This window comes from Acromyrmex echinatior, chromosome 8 (assembly GCF_024713525.1).
Source record: "Acromyrmex echinatior isolate Ae372 chromosome 8, ASM2471352v2, whole genome shotgun sequence".
Classification (NCBI taxonomy): domain Eukaryota; kingdom Metazoa; phylum Arthropoda; class Insecta; order Hymenoptera; family Formicidae; genus Acromyrmex; species Acromyrmex echinatior.
This window is the reverse complement of record NC_141859.1, coordinates 6,506,393-6,525,646: the sequence shown is the minus strand read 5'-3', so window position 1 is coordinate 6,525,646 and position 19,254 is coordinate 6,506,393. Positions and strand designations below refer to the sequence as shown.

The 19,254-nt window shown below is 33.3% G+C and overlaps 6 protein-coding genes across 10 annotated transcripts in view; 4 read left to right on the top strand and 2 right to left on the bottom strand.

Annotated features, from left to right (window-relative positions):
* The window catches only part of PH4alphaEFB (prolyl 4-hydroxylase subunit alpha-1), a 105,451-nt gene extending 101,972 nt beyond the window's left edge, over positions 1 to 3,479 (top strand). Inside the window, exons 8-11 of the mRNA XM_011053384.2 lie at positions 56 to 280; positions 369 to 434; positions 505 to 670; positions 733 to 3,479. Coding sequence (XP_011051686.1) covers positions 56 to 280; positions 369 to 434; positions 505 to 670; positions 733 to 827 — 552 coding nt within the window. The 3' untranslated portion in view covers positions 828 to 3,479. The remainder of the gene's footprint in view (positions 1 to 55; positions 281 to 368; positions 435 to 504; positions 671 to 732) is intronic.
* Positions 3,480 to 3,834: 355 nt separating this feature from the next.
* Positions 3,835 to 5,396, top strand: LOC105144471 (iron-sulfur cluster assembly factor IBA57, mitochondrial). Of its 3 annotated transcripts, none has more exons than XM_011053389.2 (2): positions 3,835 to 3,990; positions 4,127 to 5,396. In XM_011053389.2, the coding sequence occupies exon 2, from the start codon at positions 4,157 to 4,159 to the stop codon at positions 5,282 to 5,284; it is 1,128 nt and encodes a 375-aa protein (XP_011051691.1). In that variant the 5' UTR covers positions 3,835 to 3,990; positions 4,127 to 4,156; the 3' UTR covers positions 5,285 to 5,396. The 3 variants fall into 3 exon arrangements, with proteins under 3 accessions (XP_011051691.1, XP_087264813.1, XP_011051690.1); XM_087408687.1 differs by having other exon boundaries at positions 4,106 to 5,396; XM_011053388.2 differs by having other exon boundaries at positions 3,836 to 3,990; positions 4,122 to 5,396.
* Positions 5,397 to 5,844: 448 nt separating this feature from the next.
* Positions 5,845 to 10,238, bottom strand: LOC105144470 (uncharacterized). Its single transcript, XM_011053387.2, has 5 exons — positions 9,987 to 10,238; positions 8,323 to 8,473; positions 7,006 to 8,241; positions 6,575 to 6,918; positions 5,845 to 6,431 (listed from the first exon to the last, which is right to left on the bottom strand). The coding sequence occupies exons 2-5, from the start codon at positions 8,438 to 8,440 to the stop codon at positions 6,249 to 6,251; spliced, it is 1,881 nt and encodes a 626-aa protein (XP_011051689.1). The 5' UTR covers positions 8,441 to 8,473; positions 9,987 to 10,238; the 3' UTR covers positions 5,845 to 6,248.
* A 955-nt stretch (positions 10,239 to 11,193) lies between these two features.
* Positions 11,194 to 14,561, top strand: Kat60 (katanin p60). The gene is made up of 10 exons (XM_011053393.2): positions 11,194 to 12,102; positions 12,179 to 12,314; positions 12,494 to 12,641; positions 12,742 to 12,832; positions 12,925 to 13,046; positions 13,113 to 13,292; positions 13,399 to 13,541; positions 13,609 to 13,721; positions 13,805 to 13,931; positions 14,000 to 14,561. Exons 1-10 carry the CDS (start codon positions 11,838 to 11,840, stop codon positions 14,196 to 14,198), a joined length of 1,524 nt encoding a protein of 507 aa, XP_011051695.1. The 5' UTR covers positions 11,194 to 11,837; the 3' UTR covers positions 14,199 to 14,561.
* Positions 14,478 to 16,019, bottom strand: LOC105144472 (SRA stem-loop interacting RNA binding protein 2). 2 transcript variants are annotated; one of them, XM_011053392.2, is made up of 4 exons: positions 15,877 to 16,019; positions 15,102 to 15,254; positions 14,891 to 15,020; positions 14,478 to 14,707 (listed from the first exon to the last, which is right to left on the bottom strand). In XM_011053392.2, the coding sequence occupies exons 1-4, from the start codon at positions 15,879 to 15,881 to the stop codon at positions 14,585 to 14,587; spliced, it is 411 nt and encodes a 136-aa protein (XP_011051694.1). In that variant the 5' UTR covers positions 15,882 to 16,019; the 3' UTR covers positions 14,478 to 14,584. The 2 variants fall into 2 exon arrangements, with proteins under 2 accessions (XP_011051694.1, XP_011051693.1); XM_011053391.2 differs by lacking the exon at positions 15,877 to 16,019 and adding an exon at positions 15,462 to 15,791.
* Positions 16,020 to 16,137: 118 nt separating this feature from the next.
* Positions 16,138 to 19,243, top strand: Rabex-5 (Rabaptin-5-associated exchange factor for Rab5). Of its 2 annotated transcripts, none has more exons than XM_087408685.1 (9): positions 16,138 to 16,602; positions 16,683 to 16,801; positions 16,920 to 17,177; positions 17,271 to 17,415; positions 17,486 to 17,583; positions 17,794 to 18,050; positions 18,156 to 18,287; positions 18,395 to 18,640; positions 18,727 to 19,243. In XM_087408685.1, the coding sequence occupies exons 1-9, from the start codon at positions 16,424 to 16,426 to the stop codon at positions 19,153 to 19,155; spliced, it is 1,863 nt and encodes a 620-aa protein (XP_087264811.1). In that variant the 5' UTR covers positions 16,138 to 16,423; the 3' UTR covers positions 19,156 to 19,243. The 2 variants fall into 2 exon arrangements, with proteins under 2 accessions (XP_087264811.1, XP_011051696.1); XM_011053394.2 differs by having other exon boundaries at positions 16,140 to 16,602; positions 17,286 to 17,415.
* The last annotated feature ends 11 nt before the right edge of the window (positions 19,244 to 19,254 follow it).

The window sequence follows — 19,254 nt, the reverse complement described above, 5'->3', positions numbered from 1 at the left end:
CGCGCGCCGCGAAATTACAGGAATTCCTGAAGATAATGGCAATTACGTGTTGCAGTTTAAGCGCGCCACGGTGCAGAATTACAAGACTGGTGCCTTAGAGATAGCGAATTACAGAATCAGTAAGAGCGCGTGGCTCCAGGAACACGAGCATAAGCACGTAGCGGCGGTGAGTAAACGCGTGGAGCACATGACAAGTATGTCTGTGGAGACGGCAGAGGAACTTCAGGTTGTTAATTATGGCATCGGTGGTCACTACGAGCCACATTTCGACTTTGCGAGGGTAAATTTACTATAAGAACCAATCAAAGAGTGCCCTTCTGCAGCTATTTGCCATCTGTTAATTAACTCGATCCACTTTACGTTTACAGAAAGAAGAGACGAATGCATTCAAGAGCCTCGGAACTGGTAACAGAATTGCAACGGTTCTGTATTACGTAAGTTTAAATTCTGATTTGTCGCACGCTGACAGCTCGGGATTATGTAACATTGTCTCATTATCTACAGATGAGTGATGTTGAGCAAGGAGGCGGTACCGTATTTACCGCTATAAACATATCACTTTGGCCGAGAAAGGGTAGTGCGGCATTTTGGCATAATCTAAAGCCTAATGGTGAGGGGGATTTTAAAACTAGACACGCGGCTTGTCCAGTACTTACAGGATCGAAGTGGGGTACGTTGTTAAAGTTAATATTTTATTTCACAAATATTATATTACACTATTTTTTTTTTCAGTGGCAAATAAATGGCTGCACGAAAGAGGCCAGGAGTTTCACAGACCATGCACATTGGAGAATCAGGCGACAGACGAAGTGGACGTTAGGCACTGAAGAGAACATTCCTCGACAGTGAGACAAGAATAGATAAGGCACGATAAAAATAAGATAGAAGAAGTACTAAGAAATACTTCGAAATTCCTTTAAATAATGAGACATTTTATTCTCGAAACGGTAACGCCGAGAGGAGTAGGTAAGGAAACGCGCGGTAGGAATTGTCATTTAAGAACGAGTGAGAACGTTTCGGTCCGTGTGCAAAAAGCGACAGTGCAATTTAACATACGTAGGCAAACTGCGAGAACGTTACTCGCATTTGTATGAAAGAACGTTACCAGCGCATACAATTCGCGTAACTTAACATTCATGCCGCAGACTTGTATGATGATCTTTCTTGTTCATACACTGTGGAACATAATCCCTCGCATTACGACAGCGATTAATGTTTCTTCGAGATACTCGGCTGCAGGCGAAAATCAGTAAGAAGCAACAGAGACTACTCGAGTGAGATTAATCGGCCGCAATTGTTTCCCGTGCGCTTCTTCCCTTTGAAACGGAATTCCCGTGAAGCAGAGATTGTTGCCACGCGAATCGCGGCAATTGCGATGTAACAAAGTTACTTTTTACTGGAATGGATCTGCATACGTTCTGTTTGTAGTCCGATCCAGCGTTGTCTGCAGTTCGTCATCTTGCAGACAACGCTTACGGCAAATGTAACGTAGAACAGTTGTTTGGAGTTAAAGTTTGGAGTACGTAAGCCGAAATGAACGGCGAGTATAAAGCGGAAAAATAAAAGAACAGGCTTCAGTAACTCTTTCACTCGAATGAAATAAATGAAAGGAGAGAAAAGAAAAAAAAGAAATAAAAACCGTATGGTTGCACCGATTCATTGCATGTGGAGTTTTCGCCGTTTAAATGGGCTTTCCATGGCGAAAACGAGATTCGCTCCGCCATTCGCTCTCAAACTCGTAACGTTAATTATTTCTACGAGAAAATACGCTAATAAAGATATTACACTATGCATCATAGCCAAAGCAATAATAAATTGCGCACGTTCTGGCCAGTCTCCCCTTATCGTAATATATAGTGCGATGTAGAATACCGAAGTAATCATTAGCCCGTAGATTAATTGTAATTCGAGCGTTGATCGTTAACGCGACGAAGTCTATCTCAACTCTGACATTATTGTGCAATAACGAGGTATTTCCGCCAAGATGTTCCAAGACCGAGAATCTTCTTTCGCGACGGATCGTATTCGTCGACTGTAAATAGCGGATGGCACGTTAATCTTGTATCATCCGATCCTTCTGATCAGGCTGTATACGAATTGTTTGTATAAAGATGGATGACGCTGTTTGACGATGTTCGACGACGACGGTGCGCTTAACGGCGATGTAACATATACGAGAATAAATCTTGCATGACGCGCACGTTGTATTTCAAATCATCCTATTATAGCAGTGCTTAAATTACAGTTGATTTTATTTTAAATGATAGAAAAAGATTCGTATTATTATAGGAGATATAGCGTGAAAAAAAAATGAAATAAAAGGACCAAGTCCGAGAAATAATCCTGGAAAATTGCGTAATTACTGGATTTAATTTTCTTCTTTTTTAAGTACTTTATATATATATATATATATATATATATATATGCATGTGTGTGTGTGTATAATGCAGTACAAATTATTTATTTCTTATGTTCTGCGTTATTAACAACATTTACATAAGTTTTATTCGTGTTGAAAATTTGAGAACCTTTGCCCTATGAAATTTGTAGATGGTCGTGAATGGTTCTCCGAATCGATTATTAATATTTAGTATCAACTAGAATATTGCTCCTAATCGAAATTCCAATGATGAACGTGCGCGAAGACTGGTGTATCGATTGATCGCACAACTACTGCGAATATATTATTTTAAAATTATGCTGTATCTCGATAAAAAAATTTATTTGGTTCGCTGAAAGTTCCACGATAGTAGCCCTATTAACTGTTAGGATCACATTACTGTACTCTAGAATCATATATGACGCTTCAAAATTCATGTTAAAACAGCTTATATATGTCAAATTTTTAAATTTTTTTGAAATGTTCTTTTTATGTTGATTGATTTATTCTAAATATATCAGTCTGATTATTTTTATCGATATTACAATTATTTATATACAATAAAAATTATGATATTAATCTTTGCACATATTATGAATTACAATTCTTTGTTAGCTATTTTGTATAATTAGAATTTGAATTCCTTTATATTAGATACATTTATTTAATTATCACTGTAAAAACTCGATTTTAAGGACCAACTCGTTTTTGTCACAATTGACAGAAATGTTGTACGTTAAATAAAGAATAATTTAAATTGACATTAAACTTTAGTTAGGAAATAAGTCTCGACCTAAAGGACACACACAGTTATTTGCTACTTTTAGAAAAAATTGCAAAAAAAATTTTCTACCAATAATCTTGTATATATCACTTTGCGAAATGTTATGTCACCTACGTCATTTAATATGGAACAATTATATAAAGAATAAGCAGAAAATGAATTATAAGATTAATGGCGACGAAAAATTAATGCAAAAACAAACACAGTTCCGATCGCCTTGTTTAGTGCGAACGACTGATATCTATATCTAATTGTGATCACCATCGTTTTGTTAAGAAACGAAGAAAGTAAATAAAATGAAATGCATCACAGAAATATTGTTGAAATCCTGATGAAGCATGTCGGATCATCCCTGTCTATTTCTCAATCTCCTTTTCTTTAAATTAATATTTTTTTCTTTAATATTGTTTTTAAATGTAACATATATCCTTAAATAATTTACATATTGATTCTTAATTGTCAATATATAATTTTCATGACTATAAAGTGCAGATATATCTCGGGGGAGTAAATAAAATGTCAATATTACCGACCGTTTTTACTATCGAATGTTAATTTTTTTCATGTCAGAATATTACATGCGATTCATTAAATGGTATCCTGTTACATTTTTTTGTATTACTTCTCTTTCATTTTTTTTCAACGTTTCAATTTTATATCTAATATTTCATTTTGGGTACAGAAAGTGCAACAAAGTGCAACTAAGACTCGTGATCATCTGATCTGATTTCGAGGCGCGGACGATTGAGGCTCGGGTTCCTTTTCATATATTGGATCATATAATTGGAACTGATTGAAACAATCGTAATTGAATCACCGCACAAATGTAAGATTAATATAACTCATATACAATACTGCGCTATGCCGCATATAGAAATAATTAAAATATTCGGAAGTTAGGCAGAACCGTCCAACGCCGGTTCTAGGTTAGTGTACTTGAGTGTTTATTTTTCGTAGAAAAGAATCCATTAAAAGAATCCATTCGAATCCATATGACGCCCGCTATGATGTTTGATCGCGTTAGTCGCTCCATTCTCTACATGTGCAAGCGAAATAAAAGGATCAGTAGCCACCAGCGATATACAGTTAGACACAGTTCGACCCAAGTCATTGGCAAGACCTTAGAACGCTTGATTGACAGGAGCATACTGCGCGTAAACGGTAACGAAGCCTCTTTCTTCCTCCAGGGATTGATTACGAATGATATGAAGCACCTCGACGAAGGGGCGCCTAGCATCTATACTTTGTTTCTGAATATCCGAGGCAGAGTGATGTGTGATGCTATTGTATACAAGAGTGAGGAAAGCAACTTATATTACATAGAATGTGATTCGCAGATTGTTGATTCCTTACAGAGGCATCTGAAGATGTATCGCGTGAGACGAAAAATAGATATAGAACATGTAGGAGACAAAATCAATGTCTGGTCGATGTTCAATTCCACCAAATATCTCGATAATGGAGCTGCGGTGAATGAGACAGAAAAGTTCAAGCTGGAAGGAATGATATTTCCATGTGGCACGTTTAACAGTAAAACCAGCAAGTTTGTCGACAATGTTATGATATACGAAGATCCTAGATTACCTGATCTTGGTCTTAGAATTCTCGTCGAGTCACAGATTAGTAGAAACGAGATAATTAAACATCTAGACGCTGATATAGCTCCATCAGAGAGTCTTGGAGACTATAAGGCGTTTCGATATAAATTAGGAATAGGGGAAGGCATGCATGATTTACCACCTGGGAAAGCATTGCCCTTAGAGATCAATTGCGATTATTTACACGGCGTTAGTTTTCACAAGGGCTGCTATATTGGCCAGGAATTAACCGCGCGAACATATCACACGGGTGTAGTCAGGAAACGCCTAATGCCTCTGTTGTTTGATAACGTTATAGATAAACCGTTTGCGTATGATGAGAAAATTCTTAATGAATCTGGCAATGCGGTAGGAAAGTTCCGAGGATGCGTCGCTAAATACGGATTAGGCTTGATGCGTATAAATGAATCTCTTAGTGCCCGAGAACTTAATGTATCTGGTATGAATGTAAGAGTAGTAAAACCTGCATGGTGGCCTCAAGAATTACAAAAAGAAATGATTTTTGCTAAAGATACAAAGTAACATTAAGACGTTTTTAAATATCACAAACTTATATAGAAAATAAATGTATTGTAGAATATAAAATTGTAATATATTTATACATATAAAATAAATTTATGCTCACACTCGATAACACATTTGGCTTCTGTTCCTTGTTGCTTTATAGGAAGGAGGACACATCAATAGGCGAACCTGGTATCAATGAACAGACACAACAGGATGCTTCTACGAGTCAACAGATGGCGATAAACGTGGGTGGCACTTTCACTTGTTCTTTTTGTCTTTTAAAAGAGCGCTATGATTATAAAGGCACAAGGCCACCATTCGCTCGACAGTTCGTTTATTCGGAAGAGTGTTATATTATGAAAGATCCATTTAGTTTACCAAATAAAGGCGAAGTCTTGGTCTTGGGCGCTGATTGCAGTATATGCGAACACGCGGTATGTTTAGGATGCAGCATATTTTACACGAGACGGTTCTGTTCAAAGTGTGCATTCAGTAATATGCAGCATTTACCACCCCAGTTACATGGTAAAATCAGGAATTTAACAAAAAAAGCAGATTCTTAAAAACAATGTAAATTTCTTTTTTGTCAAACGTTATTTATTAAAAAGCAATGGCAGTTACATTATAACAGTATACGAGGAAATATAATATATTGGAGGTATTCTCGTTTACATTATGTGTGATCACAGTTTTAATGAGAACTGTAGTGTCCCTTGTAACATTGTCAATATCTATTTTTTTCTTCAATATTAAACGGATATGAACACAATGTTTTTGAAAATAAAAACTCGCGTGATAATTGTCTAACCAATCCATAACATATATTACAATATTAAATTTCTACAGATTATAGTATCATTACAGTGCCAATACTTCTTTCAAAATTAAATGAACGCTCGAAAAATATCTTCGATTGTTAAAAAAACGTCAAAAAAATTAATAGTATGTCTAAGAATTCATAAAATATGACAATATTAACTTAATTTTTTTTTGTTTTTTTAGATGTAGCTGCAAGCTTTTCTGCCATTTTCTTGTTTTTCTTATCAAGTTTGTTTTTCTTATTTTTATTTTTTAATTCGACCATTTGACCTTGAAATGCAGTAGACTTTTTTTTATCTTCCTCTTGCTTTTTTTGCTTCTTAATGTTTCTTTCAGGTTCAACCTATAAAAAGAAGATAAAAGAATTTACAACATCAATTCTATCTTTACTTTTAAGAAATGTCCTTTATTTGAACAAAATCTGCAATGTACTATATTATCAAAAGATTTGCAATAAACATATTTACGAATAGTTCGAATATTTACATTAGCAGGCTCTCCCGAACTCTTCTTAAACTTTTTCGATGATCGATTATCATTTTCAAGAATTCTCTTTCCATTTTCAAGAATTGGTTGATTCCTTTGTCTTGTTTCTTTTTCTAATTTTTTAACAAATGATTTCTCACAATAGGGATATGGCATCACTTTAATTCGCCATCCATCAATTTTTTCATTGCTATATGTAAGAGCAGTCTTTACAGAGTCCTCAGTTTTAAAGGAGACGTAACCAAATCCTCTACTTAATCCCGTTATTGAATCACGTACATTTCGGAAACGCATTATGAATCCACATCGATTAAACATGTCCCAGATACAGTTGTCAGGCATTGCTGAAATATTAAAAAAATATCATTCCATTATTATTTTCCATACTACATAATTACGACAAATGATCAACAATGATTTATTATACGTACTCTTTTTTAGATCTGTTATATATACAGCATGGGGAGGCTCTTGAACAATTTTATCAGCAGTTACTGCACTTAAAAAATTTCTTCCGAACATCAGTCCATGCATATACTTCACTGCAATCAGAGCGCTTCGTCTTTTAGAATATAGGACATTTACTGAGAATGTTTCTAGATGTGGATAATCCCGATTTATCCATTCCAAAGGTTCTATTTGTTCCATATCTTCTTCTTCATCAAGAAAGAATGCTGGATAAGGTTTTGCTTCAAATATCTGATATTTTCCATGTTCCCTACATACTTTTTCTATCACAGCTCTAGGCGTTGTTTTTGGGATATTATCAATGAGAACAATTCTTTTTGCTATATCATCTTTTTCTTGTTGTGTTATGTTAAATCTTCGTATAATACTGTTCTCATTTTCATTGGCTTCCTTTTTTACATCATCATTCTCACTGTCTTCTTCAACTTCACTACTAATATCATCTTCATCACTACTATCTTTATCTTCTCCATTAAAATCTTCATCATCATCGTCGTCTGCAATACTTTGCTCCAAAAGTGCTTTTGTACCTAATTCTGCATTCTCATCATCGCTAAAATCAGTAGTATCATTGGAATAGTCTGAATCAGAAGTAAGATCTAAGATTTCAGCGTAATTTTTAGTAATTCTATTATCTTTCTTTTTTTGCTTTTCCTTGTCTTTATTTTCATCTTCATCTGTATTATCCTCGTCATCATCATCATCACTCTCAGTTGTATTCTCAGTTGTATTGCTTTCGATTTCATCCTCCTTTTGATTTTTCTTATTTTTAGATTGTAAACCTTTAAACATTTTTACACCTTTATGCTCACTCATCTCTTCTTCATCACTGCCATCATCATCGTCCATCTCTTCTTCATCAGATTCATCATCACTATCCGTGTCTTCTTCTTCCTCATCCTTTTCACAATCTTCATCTTCATCATCTTCTCCTAAGCTCTTGTCAAAAATATCTGGGATATCTGAATCGCTTTCAAATGTTTCATCTGATTTATTTGAACTATCATCCTCACTTTCAATGGTGTTAGAATCAGATTTATCTAATTGCTTTTCCACTTTTTTAGAGTTGAAAGTCTTCTTATCAATTTTTTGTGCTTTGTTTGAATTCTTGCTTTGTTTGAAATTTTGTTTTTTGTTTGGAGAAGACTTTTGATCCCAATATTTCTTTGAAATCTTTTTATTTGGAACAGGCTTTTGATCTGAAGATTTATTTTCAGAGGAGATTTTTGAGGAAAGTTTCCGATACATTTCTATTGAATTGTTGATTAAAGCTACCTTACCTTTGGATGTATTTTTGAATTTGGAATCTTTGTTCTTTTTTACGGAACCACCTTTTATTTCATGCAATTGCTGTTTTCCTTTATTTGCATTATGTTTCAATGCTTTTACCTTACCCATTTTTTCTTTCTTTTTCTATAACAATTTTTCTTCCTAAGAAAAAGATATGATTATAGAGAAACTTGAACATAGATAAGATAAAAAGATAAAGAGCAAAAGATAAAAGAAATGAAGATAAAAAAGGTAGAGATTAAACCAAATATTGGTTGATCCAACCAAATTTGGTGAGTCAAAAATTTATGCCCAAATTATTAAAAATTTATTAAAAATTCAAACAGCTACAATTATTAAAAATTCAAGCAACTACAATTTCAATAAAAATAAACGAAATTTAAATAAAAACAGATTGTTGAAGCTTAAAATTTGTACTTTCGAAAGGTTACTGGTTTTTGAGTTTATATGAGTCTGATAAATATTATGTATAGGGTACGTTCCACTATATTCGCAACACTCAGGAGCATCATTTCATTTTTGTTTAATATTTGAAAACAATAAGAATGAATGATGCTCGCAAACATTACGAATGTTAAGTGGAACGCACCCATAAAAAAATTACAAACTGGACAAAATAGCGATTTTTTTTTACTTTGTGGACTTGACAACCAAAAAAATTTGTCAACATTTTTTACTTTCTAATGTGAAAACTCACTTTTTTTCTACAAAATCGTTTTTTTTTTCTACAAAATATAAATCCTAAATTTTATTACCGAGTTATCGCGGATTTTAATTTTAATTGTTCATAAAATGAACCTTATCTACAATGTGCTTTTTATTTCCTGTTTGTTGCTTTTGGTTATTTCTTACATCTTGTCTTTTGCCTCTTATCTCGTTTTTCGTTTTCTGACGCCAGAGATAAAAATTAACGAACTTTGGAAGAAATATGTGGCAAAAAATAATTATCAATAAAACTATTACATGGAGGAAAAGAAGCAAGAGGTAAAAAAGCAAGAAATAGGAAACAAAGAACAGATCGTAGATCAGGCTTAATTCCATCAAAAACGAAACAAATCAAGTCGATTCAAATCGAATTAAATTTATCAAATAGTAGAAATTCACTTCGAATTAAATTTATCAAATAGTAGAATTGCCGCCAGAAAATATTGCGTCACAAATTTACGTACCAAATTCGTTTGAAATTGGCCACTTTTGCGGATACTCATATACATGGAAAAAAATACTCAGATATATAAATATTAAAGATATCTTGGATTCTTCCCGTAATCAATACTGACTGTTTCGTGATTCTCAGTAAATTATTAAATTTCATGATTATCAATTTAGTACGTTATCAAGTTTTTCAAATCAAAATATTGAATAAATATTTCAATATATCATCGATAATAAATAACAAATGTGATCTTACATAAAAAATAATACAAATAACAATGGATAACAAATGTAACCTTACATAAAAAATAATACAAATAATCGAAAAGATTCAAAAATCACATTGGCTTGTAACGAACTTTCAACGGTTACGAATCCACGTGGAATATGAATATGAGATAAAAAAGTTAAAGATATCGAAACGAATATTTAATTAAACAAATAAAAAATTGCACCGTAAAATATAAATATTTTCTACAAATCTCTACAAATGCTTTACCTTCGCTAATCAGAAAACTTCGAAAGCACCTGAATTGCAATTTGAATCGCTATTTGTGTACGTTGGCTTCCTTTGGCTTCCTTGAAAGAAATGGAAAGAATGCGACGCCCAACCTAAACGAACCAAGAATTGAAAAGAAAGTTGGTGATGAGAGCGCCAACTAGTGATGCTGTTTTCTAACAATTGAATCGATTCTCAAGAATTCTTGAGAATCGATTCAATTGTTAGAATAACGCTGATTGCTTCAATGATGCATTCTCTAGCTGTAGTCGAGTCTCGCTACAAATGCTTTGAAGCGTTTGATGGACCAATTAGAAGAAAGAATTTTACAAACTAACCAATTAAAAAAAAAAGCTTCAAAGCGTTTGCAAGCGTTGACTATATCCTCTATTCCGCAGTCGTTTTCCGCACCGTGTGATTTCACCCTTATTGATATATACGAAAAATTATTAAAAATTGCTCTTTAAAAGAGAAATGATTCTTTTTACAAGTAGATCAATTTGTGCCCTCAAAGACGATTTAAAATATCATTTAGAAATCGTTTTTAAAATTATTTTAAACTGATTTTTTTTGTAAAAACATCGTTTTTAGAGATGTCCCAGATCTCTTTATCTTACAGCCAATCAACAGGCTGTGTTGACGCTCTCATGTTAACATAATGGCTGTATTCGTATGTCATTTTATTCTAGGGATCGATTCTGTATCTTGAAATGAAATGAAAATTACAAAAGTGAGCAAAGGTTACTAGGTATTGACCAATTAAATTGTGAAAATTCTAGTGAATTTGTTCATTTTTGTAATTTTCACTTCATTTCAAGGGAATCGATTCTGTATCTTGAAATGAAGTGAAAATTATAAAAGTGAACGAATTTATTAGAATACTGATAATTTCATTGGTTAACGCCTAGTAAATTTGCTGCTTTTGTAATTTTCACCTTATTTGAAGGATACAGAATCGATCCCAAGATACACAATCAACCCTCTTGTTTATTAAATATTAAACAAGGACGATTGATTCTCGCAAGCGCAGCTAATAGATGTAGTAAGCCTTTACCCCGGATCTACAATAGAGTTTTAAGCCATAAGAAATAGACGAATCATAGTCGATTATTCTCCTGGAATTCGACTATAATTGGTCAATTTCTTAAGACTTAAGGCTACTATACTCATTGTGTTTGCGAGGTAAAGGCATCTTTACATCTTAAATTTTTTTATGCAATGGCTTCAGAAACAGAAAGGTCATAATAGCTACGTTCAACAGAACGTTTATTTTGCAACTGTTGAAAGTTTTCTTCGCGCTGATTGGATTATGCTTTTAGATCAAGAGAAATAGTCCTATCTCGGCAGAGAATCATAAAACGATTGCAAAACTGTTGTTCTGCTGAACACAGCCAATCTTCAGATGTGTCGTTGTCAGTAATCAGTTTATGGCAGTGAATTTTTAGTATAATTTCATGTGATTTCTTGTGATACCACAAAATACTTCTGTGATACAACAAAAATGCTAAATGAATATGACGCAAAATTGATGGAAGCTCATAATTTTTGCAAAAGCATATATTTAAATTTAACTTGTTATTAATTTATCATTTTATTATTATGCAATTTATCAATTTATATTATACAAGTTATCAAGATTAATTTATGCTTAGCGCGACCGCTTGACGAGAATTAATCTTCAGTTATGCAAATGTAGTTTAACATGTCGACTACAGCAAAAAAATGTACACCGAGGTGTTAAATGAATTTTCGCCATTACGAGAAGTGCAATAGAATCCAAGGGATCGCCCTGTCACCGTGATATCTCTTTAAGAATCCAATAAATTTTGTATCTATTCGAGCGACGGAATCATGGCTGTGTCAATAAATGAAATTTGCGAGAACACGAAGCTCGCGCGTGAGATGGCATTGATGGGAAATTATGACACGTCCGGTGTCTACTATCAAGGAGTCGTGCAGCAGATACATAGATTACTCGCAACTATAGCGGATGCGACTCGCAAGGCAAAGTGGCAAATAGTGCAGCATCAGATCGTCGAAGAGTTTGAGAAAGTGAAGGCCACATCCAGTACATTGCAACTTTTCAAAGTGGACACACATGGCGAGAGGCTGTTCGGTAGCACGATTAGGATAGAGTTCATCCAACTAATTGGGATAATGTCAAGCTGATTTAACAAGTCCACAAATTTCAGGAACATCCTGCTTATCATTCGAGGAAACGACACGAGATTCTGCTCTCTGGACTTACAACAATTCAGATTCCTCTTGGAATCAAACACAGCCCAGGGATCCTGATGTGTGGCCTCCCTTAACTCCAGCAGAACAAAAGTATCAATATTGATTTAAATTTATAATACTTTATTACCTATTAATTTGTGATAGGTTTAAACTTTCTTCTTTAAGAAAATATTTCTAGTTTTTTCTTTTCTCTTTTTAATACTAATATATATTATTGTTATATAATTATGGAAAGTATCTGATTACTATTACTATTACTTCTTTTTCAGAAATTCAAGACAGCAAAAAATTCAGCAACAGAAACAGCAAAATCAAACAAATACTAAAAAATCTCTTGCCACGGCTAAAAAGCCAGACAGTAAGGTTTCTGGTAAAAAGGATGATAAGAAAATTGTAAAGAAAGACGATGCAAGCAAGGTAACTTATTTTATTTTTATTAATTATATTTCATGCTTGTAATATCGCTAATATTATATTAATATAAGTTATGTAACATTATATAACTAATAATTTACAGGATAAGTCAAAAACGGAAAAAGATTATGTTGAATTAGAAGAACGTAAATTTGAACCATCTGCTAATGATAAAGATCTTGTAGAAATATTAGGTAATGATAATATATATATACTCTGTCATTTTCATTAATATTATTCACAAATGTATAACGATGAAAATATAAAAGCAAACGTGTATATTTAGAAAGAGACATTGTTCAAAAAAATCCAAATATCCATTGGGACGATATAGCTGATTTACACGAGGCAAAGCGATTGCTGGAGGAAGCAGTTGTACTTCCAATGTGGATGCCTGATTTCTTCAAGGTATATATTTTTTTTTAATTGCATGTTGCAATAAAATTTTGTCCATATTATATGTGATATTTTTAGGGGATTAGGCGACCTTGGAAAGGAGTATTAATGGTTGGACCACCTGGCACAGGCAAGACTATGCTCGCAAAGGCTGTTGCAACTGAGTGTGGCACAACATTTTTCAATGTCTCATCCTCTACATTGACATCGAAATATAGGGGTGAATCGGAGAAACTTGTTCGATTGTTATTCGAGATGGTAAAAAATTAAAACATAATCTATATAATTGAATAATAAATTTCTATAATTGAAAGAAGTGTAATGTCCATTTATGATACCAATATATTTTGTTATTTGATTGCAGGCCAGATTTTATGCGCCCAGTACAATTTTCATCGATGAAATTGATTCTCTGTGCTCCAGAAGAGGATCTGAATCTGAGCACGAAGCTTCACGTCGTGTAAAGTCTGAACTTCTTGTTCAAATGGATGGAATAAGTTCCAATAGGTAAAACACTGTATAAGCTTTTGCTTTTGTGATACAAATGGATACTAAAGATCCTTGTTTTATATAGCGAAGATCCAAGTAAAGTAGTAATGGTACTAGCAGCAACAAATTTCCCATGGGATATCGACGAGGCTCTAAGAAGACGTTTGGAAAAACGTATCTACATTCCATTACCGAATCGTAAGTCTATTAAACTTTGTAAGCCTTCAACAGGATGTAGTGTATCCTTAATAATAAAATATATCTTATTTTATTTATTGCAGATGAAGGCAGAGAAGCATTGTTAAGGATAAACCTTCGTGAAGTTAAAGTAGATTCGTCTGTAAACCTTACAGACATTGCAAGAAAACTGGAGGGTTATTCTGGTGCGGATATTACAAATGTTTGTAGGTGAGTGGAATTTATTAAAATATAGTTTACATCGACTTTCGAATCTATTTTACCCGCGTTTGTTACAGGGATGCTTCCATGATGTTAATGAGAAAGAAAATCGCGGGTTTAAGGCCCGATCAAATCAGACAATTGCCAAAGGAAGAATTAGATTTGCCTGTATCTGCTGCTGATTTCGACGAAGCCGTTGAGAGATGTAACAAAAGCGTTTCCCAAGAAGACTTAGAAAAATATGAAAAATGGATGAGCGAATTCGGTTCCTCTTGATATCATTCCCTCAAGAAGTAATAACATAGTTCATTAGCATGTTCGTTGATCCTGATTACAATTAATATTACAATATTATTCTGTTTAATATAAACGGGGAGCTTCTTAATCCTTTGCAACTCCTAATGACTAGTTCTCTATACTTGAGACTTGAGGAAAATCAAATCAAATTGGAAAATAAGACTGTACGATAGGAATAATGAGATAAAAGTTGAGTAATATTGCTAATCTCAACTGTAACATTAAAGACTTAACTGGCAGTAATTAAGTAGTCGTAAATAACTTTTATAGTCAATAATATATTCCATTAAGTCTAAATGTAAATCTGTTCATAATATTACAATTAAAACAGTATTTCTGGAATTATTGATATGTTGTATACACCTTCAACCTTTTTTTGGAGCACAACCTTCTTTCCGTAAATTTCTTGTTTCTTCGTCTATATTTTTTGAATCTTTAGGTGCTTTATAATTAGAAACGTGATCTACCCGTATTACTCTACCTAATATCTGTAACAAAAACAACAAACAAAACAACAATTTTCATTAGACATTTCAAATAGTTATAATTATATATTCTACAGATATTGCAAGCAATTAAATAATTTATAGGCAAATTTTATCATATACGTAAAAATAAAATATAATTATATTACAAAAAGATGATTATATTGCTATCCTACTAAAACATACCTTTATGCCATTGAAATTGTCGACTGCTAATATGGTGCTCCTCTGATCTTCATAACATAAGAAACCATAACCCTTTTGCTTTCCAGTATCTTTATCTCTGATTAAGTTTATATTAACTACTTCCCCATATCTGTAATGATATTCTATATTTAATATGAAACTCCAGTTGTGTTTGGAATTATAATTACGACTTGTTCACTGTTTAACTTACTGAGAGAAAATGGCAATAACATCACCTTCCGTTAAATTATATGGAAGGCCACCGACAAAAATCCAAGCACTATCTTTATACTGGTCGTGCCAAGATGATTTGTTCTTCCCTTGTAATTCTTGTTCGTTGAGCTTCTTTATATTTTTGACGTTACTGAAAGCATAAATCAGTCATACCTTTTATTTCATAAAACAAAAATTCGTGTTTGTCAAGCTAAAAATTAGAGATAATAAAACAAGAAATAAAATTGATAATGTTATTAAATAAGATTATTAATTCAATTATTAAGTTAACTAATCAAATATATTTTCTATTATTCACGTAATTTTCTTAACCAATAAATGAATTAAAAATACGTACGTCAAAGGATTCATTGCACCTAATAATGAAAAATCTTACGAAGTTATACATAAATATACCATAAACTTTAATCAAGAAGAATATTGTAAAATGCTTAAAAATATTCGAAAGACTAGAGAAAAACTGTGATAGAATTGGATTTGTTTATTTGTGTTTATAATTTTTTTCTTTTTAGGTTGATTTCAAGCCGCTATTTCAATTCCTCGACCGACCTAACCTGTCGAAGATACTAATTGGCTGTCGATGATCACAAATCTCTCAACTGATTCAACTGATTCAACCATAATATTGTATAAGAAGACGCATTCCTGAGAATGCGCAGTAGAAGAGTAAATTTGAGACCAAAATTTGATTGGTTATTTCCAGTATTGCTATCATCATTATGCGCAATTGTAGGTACGCCTTGTATGCTTACATCATGGATTCAATTATTCAATATGATTCCAATCAAGAAAAAATCAGGGAGTCCATTGTGGATTTTGAAAGGAGGTGAAAATTACAAAAATGAGCAAAGATACTAGGTATTGACCAATTAAATTATAAATACTCTAGTGAATTTGCTCACTTCTGTAATTTTCACCTCATTTGAAGATATACAATTGATCCCCAGCTCCCATGATGCCTACGTACTTGACACTTGTATTACGCATGCTCCAATCTAATCAAATCTAATCCGAAATAACCCATGCTCGAGATATCATGAGATATTTGCTTCTGCTCTCTTGTCAATTTCTTCCTCACGTCAATCTCTTCCTCCATTTAACGTTAAATTGACGTTTGCAAGATCTTCATGATTGCAAGAGTGGAAAAGATGATATTCAATATTGATGGGGATTAAAACGTAGTGGACGTTCTTAACGGACTTAAATTAGATGGACAGTTTAGGTTAGGTTAGGTGGGGTTGGCAGAGGGTTGTAATTCTTTGCCGTCAACATCGAGAACGATTCTCTCCATCGATCGCTATGTACTCGACGAAAACACCGACTCTGCGAATCGACGAAGCTGATTTGAAGTGCAAAAATGGTTGTGGATTCTATGGTAATGCGGAATGGGAGGGCTACTGCAGCAAATGTCACCGAGAACACTTGCAGAAACGACGGGCTCAAGCTGAACGTGTGTCCCACGCTCAGAGTTCGGATATGTAAGATTTTTTTCTGCCATGTGAATTCTCGTGTTGTTTTTCTGAGCTTTTAAAGCATATCTTATTTGTTGCTTTTATAGAGACAATGTCAATCGCTCAACGAATGCTGGAAGTCATAAAGGATACGAGGAGAAGAAAGTACAGCAGGAAAAGAAATATAAATTGTTGAATATTTCATTCAGGAAACCTGTTGCTAAAGGTAAGCTGTATTACATTTTATGTTGCTTCTTGTAAATAGTTGTCTATTAGAAGTATGTAATAATATATAGTATGTAATAATAATATACAGTATGCAATAATATTTATTTATTTTCAAGTTCAAGGATATCAGGAATTGTATCATGAACTATTGAAGGATAATCCAGATCTTGAGAAAGTTAAGGCGGAGAATCGAGATTTGCTGTTATATATAGCTAAGACACCAGTAGAGAAGGATGTAAGAAAATGTATACATTCATTTGTGGTAGACATACTTCAGAACAAAGATGTGAAGAGGATAGAAGAACTATCCGAAATAACGCAAAACTTTTATCATGTGTTTGGAAAGCGTCTGGAAAATAGCACCAAATATTCAGGTTTTGATCTATTATATATACATATTTACTTGTATTATCCTGAACAATTTATCTCGAACAATTTGAAGTTTATCTATTTTATGCTATATCTAGTTTATGCTATTACAGATATATCTCCAGATATTAAAGAGAAATTATTAGATTATGTCGAAAGATATGCAATGACTTTGTTGTACAGAATCCTTTTTTGTCCTCCATTCACAACAGATGAAGAAAAAGATTTGGCTATACAGAAAAGGTGTATATCATAATTTTGGAACAGCTTAAACTATTTATATAGCATATTATTAGTTATTTCTTCTTAACAGGATACGACAATTAAATTGGGTTAGTGGCAAAAATTTGGAATGTAGGATTCACGAGACAAGCTCGGAAGTTAGAGAACTTGTTTATACATCTATCACAGGTTTGTTATAGGGCTGTTCTTTTTAATTGAACTTTTTGCACAGTTCATCTTTTCTTTTTTTCTTTCCAATATGGAGAAAAAAGAAAGATGAATTGTACAAGAACTTTAGGCAAAAAGAACAGACCTTATATTACTAAATGAAATAACACAACAGTCAACAATTTTGCAATTCAACATTGCAGCACAATATGGAACACTAATTTCTTTCAGATCTTTTAAATATGGATTCCGCTAAAGCACCCCAAGAGAAATTGGCGTGTGTAATTCACTGTTGTAGAAATATATTTTTGTTGTTGCAACAGTCTGTTGATGGACCTGCATCTGCTGATGAATTCCTTCCGGCGCTTATATTTATCGTTTTAAAGGCTAATCCTGCACGCCTAAAAAGCAATATAAATTTTATCACGAGATTTTGCAATGCCAGCAGATTAATGACTGGAGAAGGAGGCTATTACTTCACAAATCTGGTACAGTTTTATATATATTAGAAATTTCGCAAATTTCTTTTACGCTATCTCCGAAGGCAAGAGATTATTATTATTGTTTTTAATAATAACTATTTGTAACATTAGTGTTGCGCAGTGTCATTTATCGAAAACTTAACTGCGGAATCCTTGAATATGGCTGAGAAGGACTTTAATGCATACATGTCAGGGGAATGTGTTCCAGCTAACACATGGGAATCAGCTCTTATGATATGCGAAGTAATATTTGTGATATATATTTGTGTTGAGAATTGATTACTCATAGATGTAATTTATTATATAATGTTAAATTTATGTTTAATTTATGTAATATTTAATTATTGCAGAGTTTACACTTCATGTGCGAAGATATAACTTTATTAGATGACTTGCAAGCTAAAAATACTGACATTATAAAACAAGCAGAAGAACTGAAAAATAAAATGATAGATTTCAAAGAGAAGATCAGAGAGGATGTGGATAAAGTAATTGAGAGAACACCGCTACTAATATCGCATAGTCAAAGGGTACCTACTAATTTAGATAGTGAGGATATTGAGAGCTATCAGCTCCCGCCGCCGATTATTCCACAGGTAAGAATGAGATACAATAGGTGAAAATTAGATGTAATTTTTCTCTTTGAATTACATCCCACGAAGCATTTTAAATTCCCTAACAGATATATCCACATTCTATTGATAACATGAATGGCGGAGTAATGATGGATTTGTCGAGTGATTTAATGAGAACATCACTAATAGAAGATTCCGTAACGCCGTCTCCAACATTTGACTTTCCATCCTTCATTGGCGATGATAGTCTGGAAGTTAGCAAAGGCGAGGACGAGACTAGTCTTATCAGCTTAGATACTCAGTCCGATCTTGCATCTGGCGATACCCAACTCTTTAAGAAACATATGACAGACAGCTTATTAGATGAGTGCCCTACACCCGAAGCAAATTTACCACCCGTTTTGAAACCAATTAGCTCGGAAGATTATCACGGCTTTACGATTCAAGGATCAAATATTCCGACAATCCCATGCAGCACAGGTGATTCATCTTTAACTCCGGCTGAATTGAATTCCGGTTATTATCAGAACATGTAGTATAAGTTAGAGAAATGTGATCCAAGTATTATTTATGCGGAAAGCATTTAATAAACTTCGATTGCGGTAGCGATTCGATTAAGAAAAATTTTCGATGGT

Coding starts and splice junctions, on each gene's coding strand:
- Rabex-5 (XM_087408685.1), top strand. CDS start 16,424: ATGTACTCGACGAAAACACCGACTCTGCGAATCGACGAAGCTGATTTG. Junction 17,416..17,485: donor GATTTGGCTATACAGAAAAG/GTGTATATCATA, acceptor TCTTCTTAACAG/GATACGACAATTAAATTGGG. Junction 18,641..18,726: donor CGCCGCCGATTATTCCACAG/GTAAGAATGAGA, acceptor ATTCCCTAACAG/ATATATCCACATTCTATTGA.
- LOC105144472 (XM_011053391.2), bottom strand. Junction 15,021..15,101: donor GTTATTGCCATTTTCTCTCA/GTAAGTTAAACA, acceptor ATATCATTACAG/ATATGGGGAAGTAGTTAATA. Junction 14,708..14,890: donor ACAATTTCAATGGCATAAAG/GTATGTTTTAGT, acceptor TTTTTGTTACAG/ATATTAGGTAGAGTAATACG.
- LOC105144471 (XM_011053389.2), top strand. CDS start 4,157: ATGACGCCCGCTATGATGTTTGATCGCGTTAGTCGCTCCATTCTCTAC.
- LOC105144470 (XM_011053387.2), bottom strand. CDS start 8,440: ATGGGTAAGGTAAAAGCATTGAAACATAATGCAAATAAAGGAAAACAG. Junction 8,242..8,322: donor ATTCAAAAATACATCCAAAG/GTAAGGTAGCTT, acceptor ATAAATCTTCAG/ATCAAAAGCCTGTTCCAAAT. Junction 6,919..7,005: donor TATAACAGATCTAAAAAAGA/GTACGTATAATA, acceptor TTAATATTTCAG/CAATGCCTGACAACTGTATC.
- Kat60 (XM_011053393.2), top strand. CDS start 11,838: ATGGCTGTGTCAATAAATGAAATTTGCGAGAACACGAAGCTCGCGCGT. Junction 12,315..12,493: donor TTAACTCCAGCAGAACAAAA/GTATCAATATTG, acceptor CTTCTTTTTCAG/AAATTCAAGACAGCAAAAAA. Junction 13,293..13,398: donor TTCGATTGTTATTCGAGATG/GTAAAAAATTAA, acceptor ATTTGATTGCAG/GCCAGATTTTATGCGCCCAG.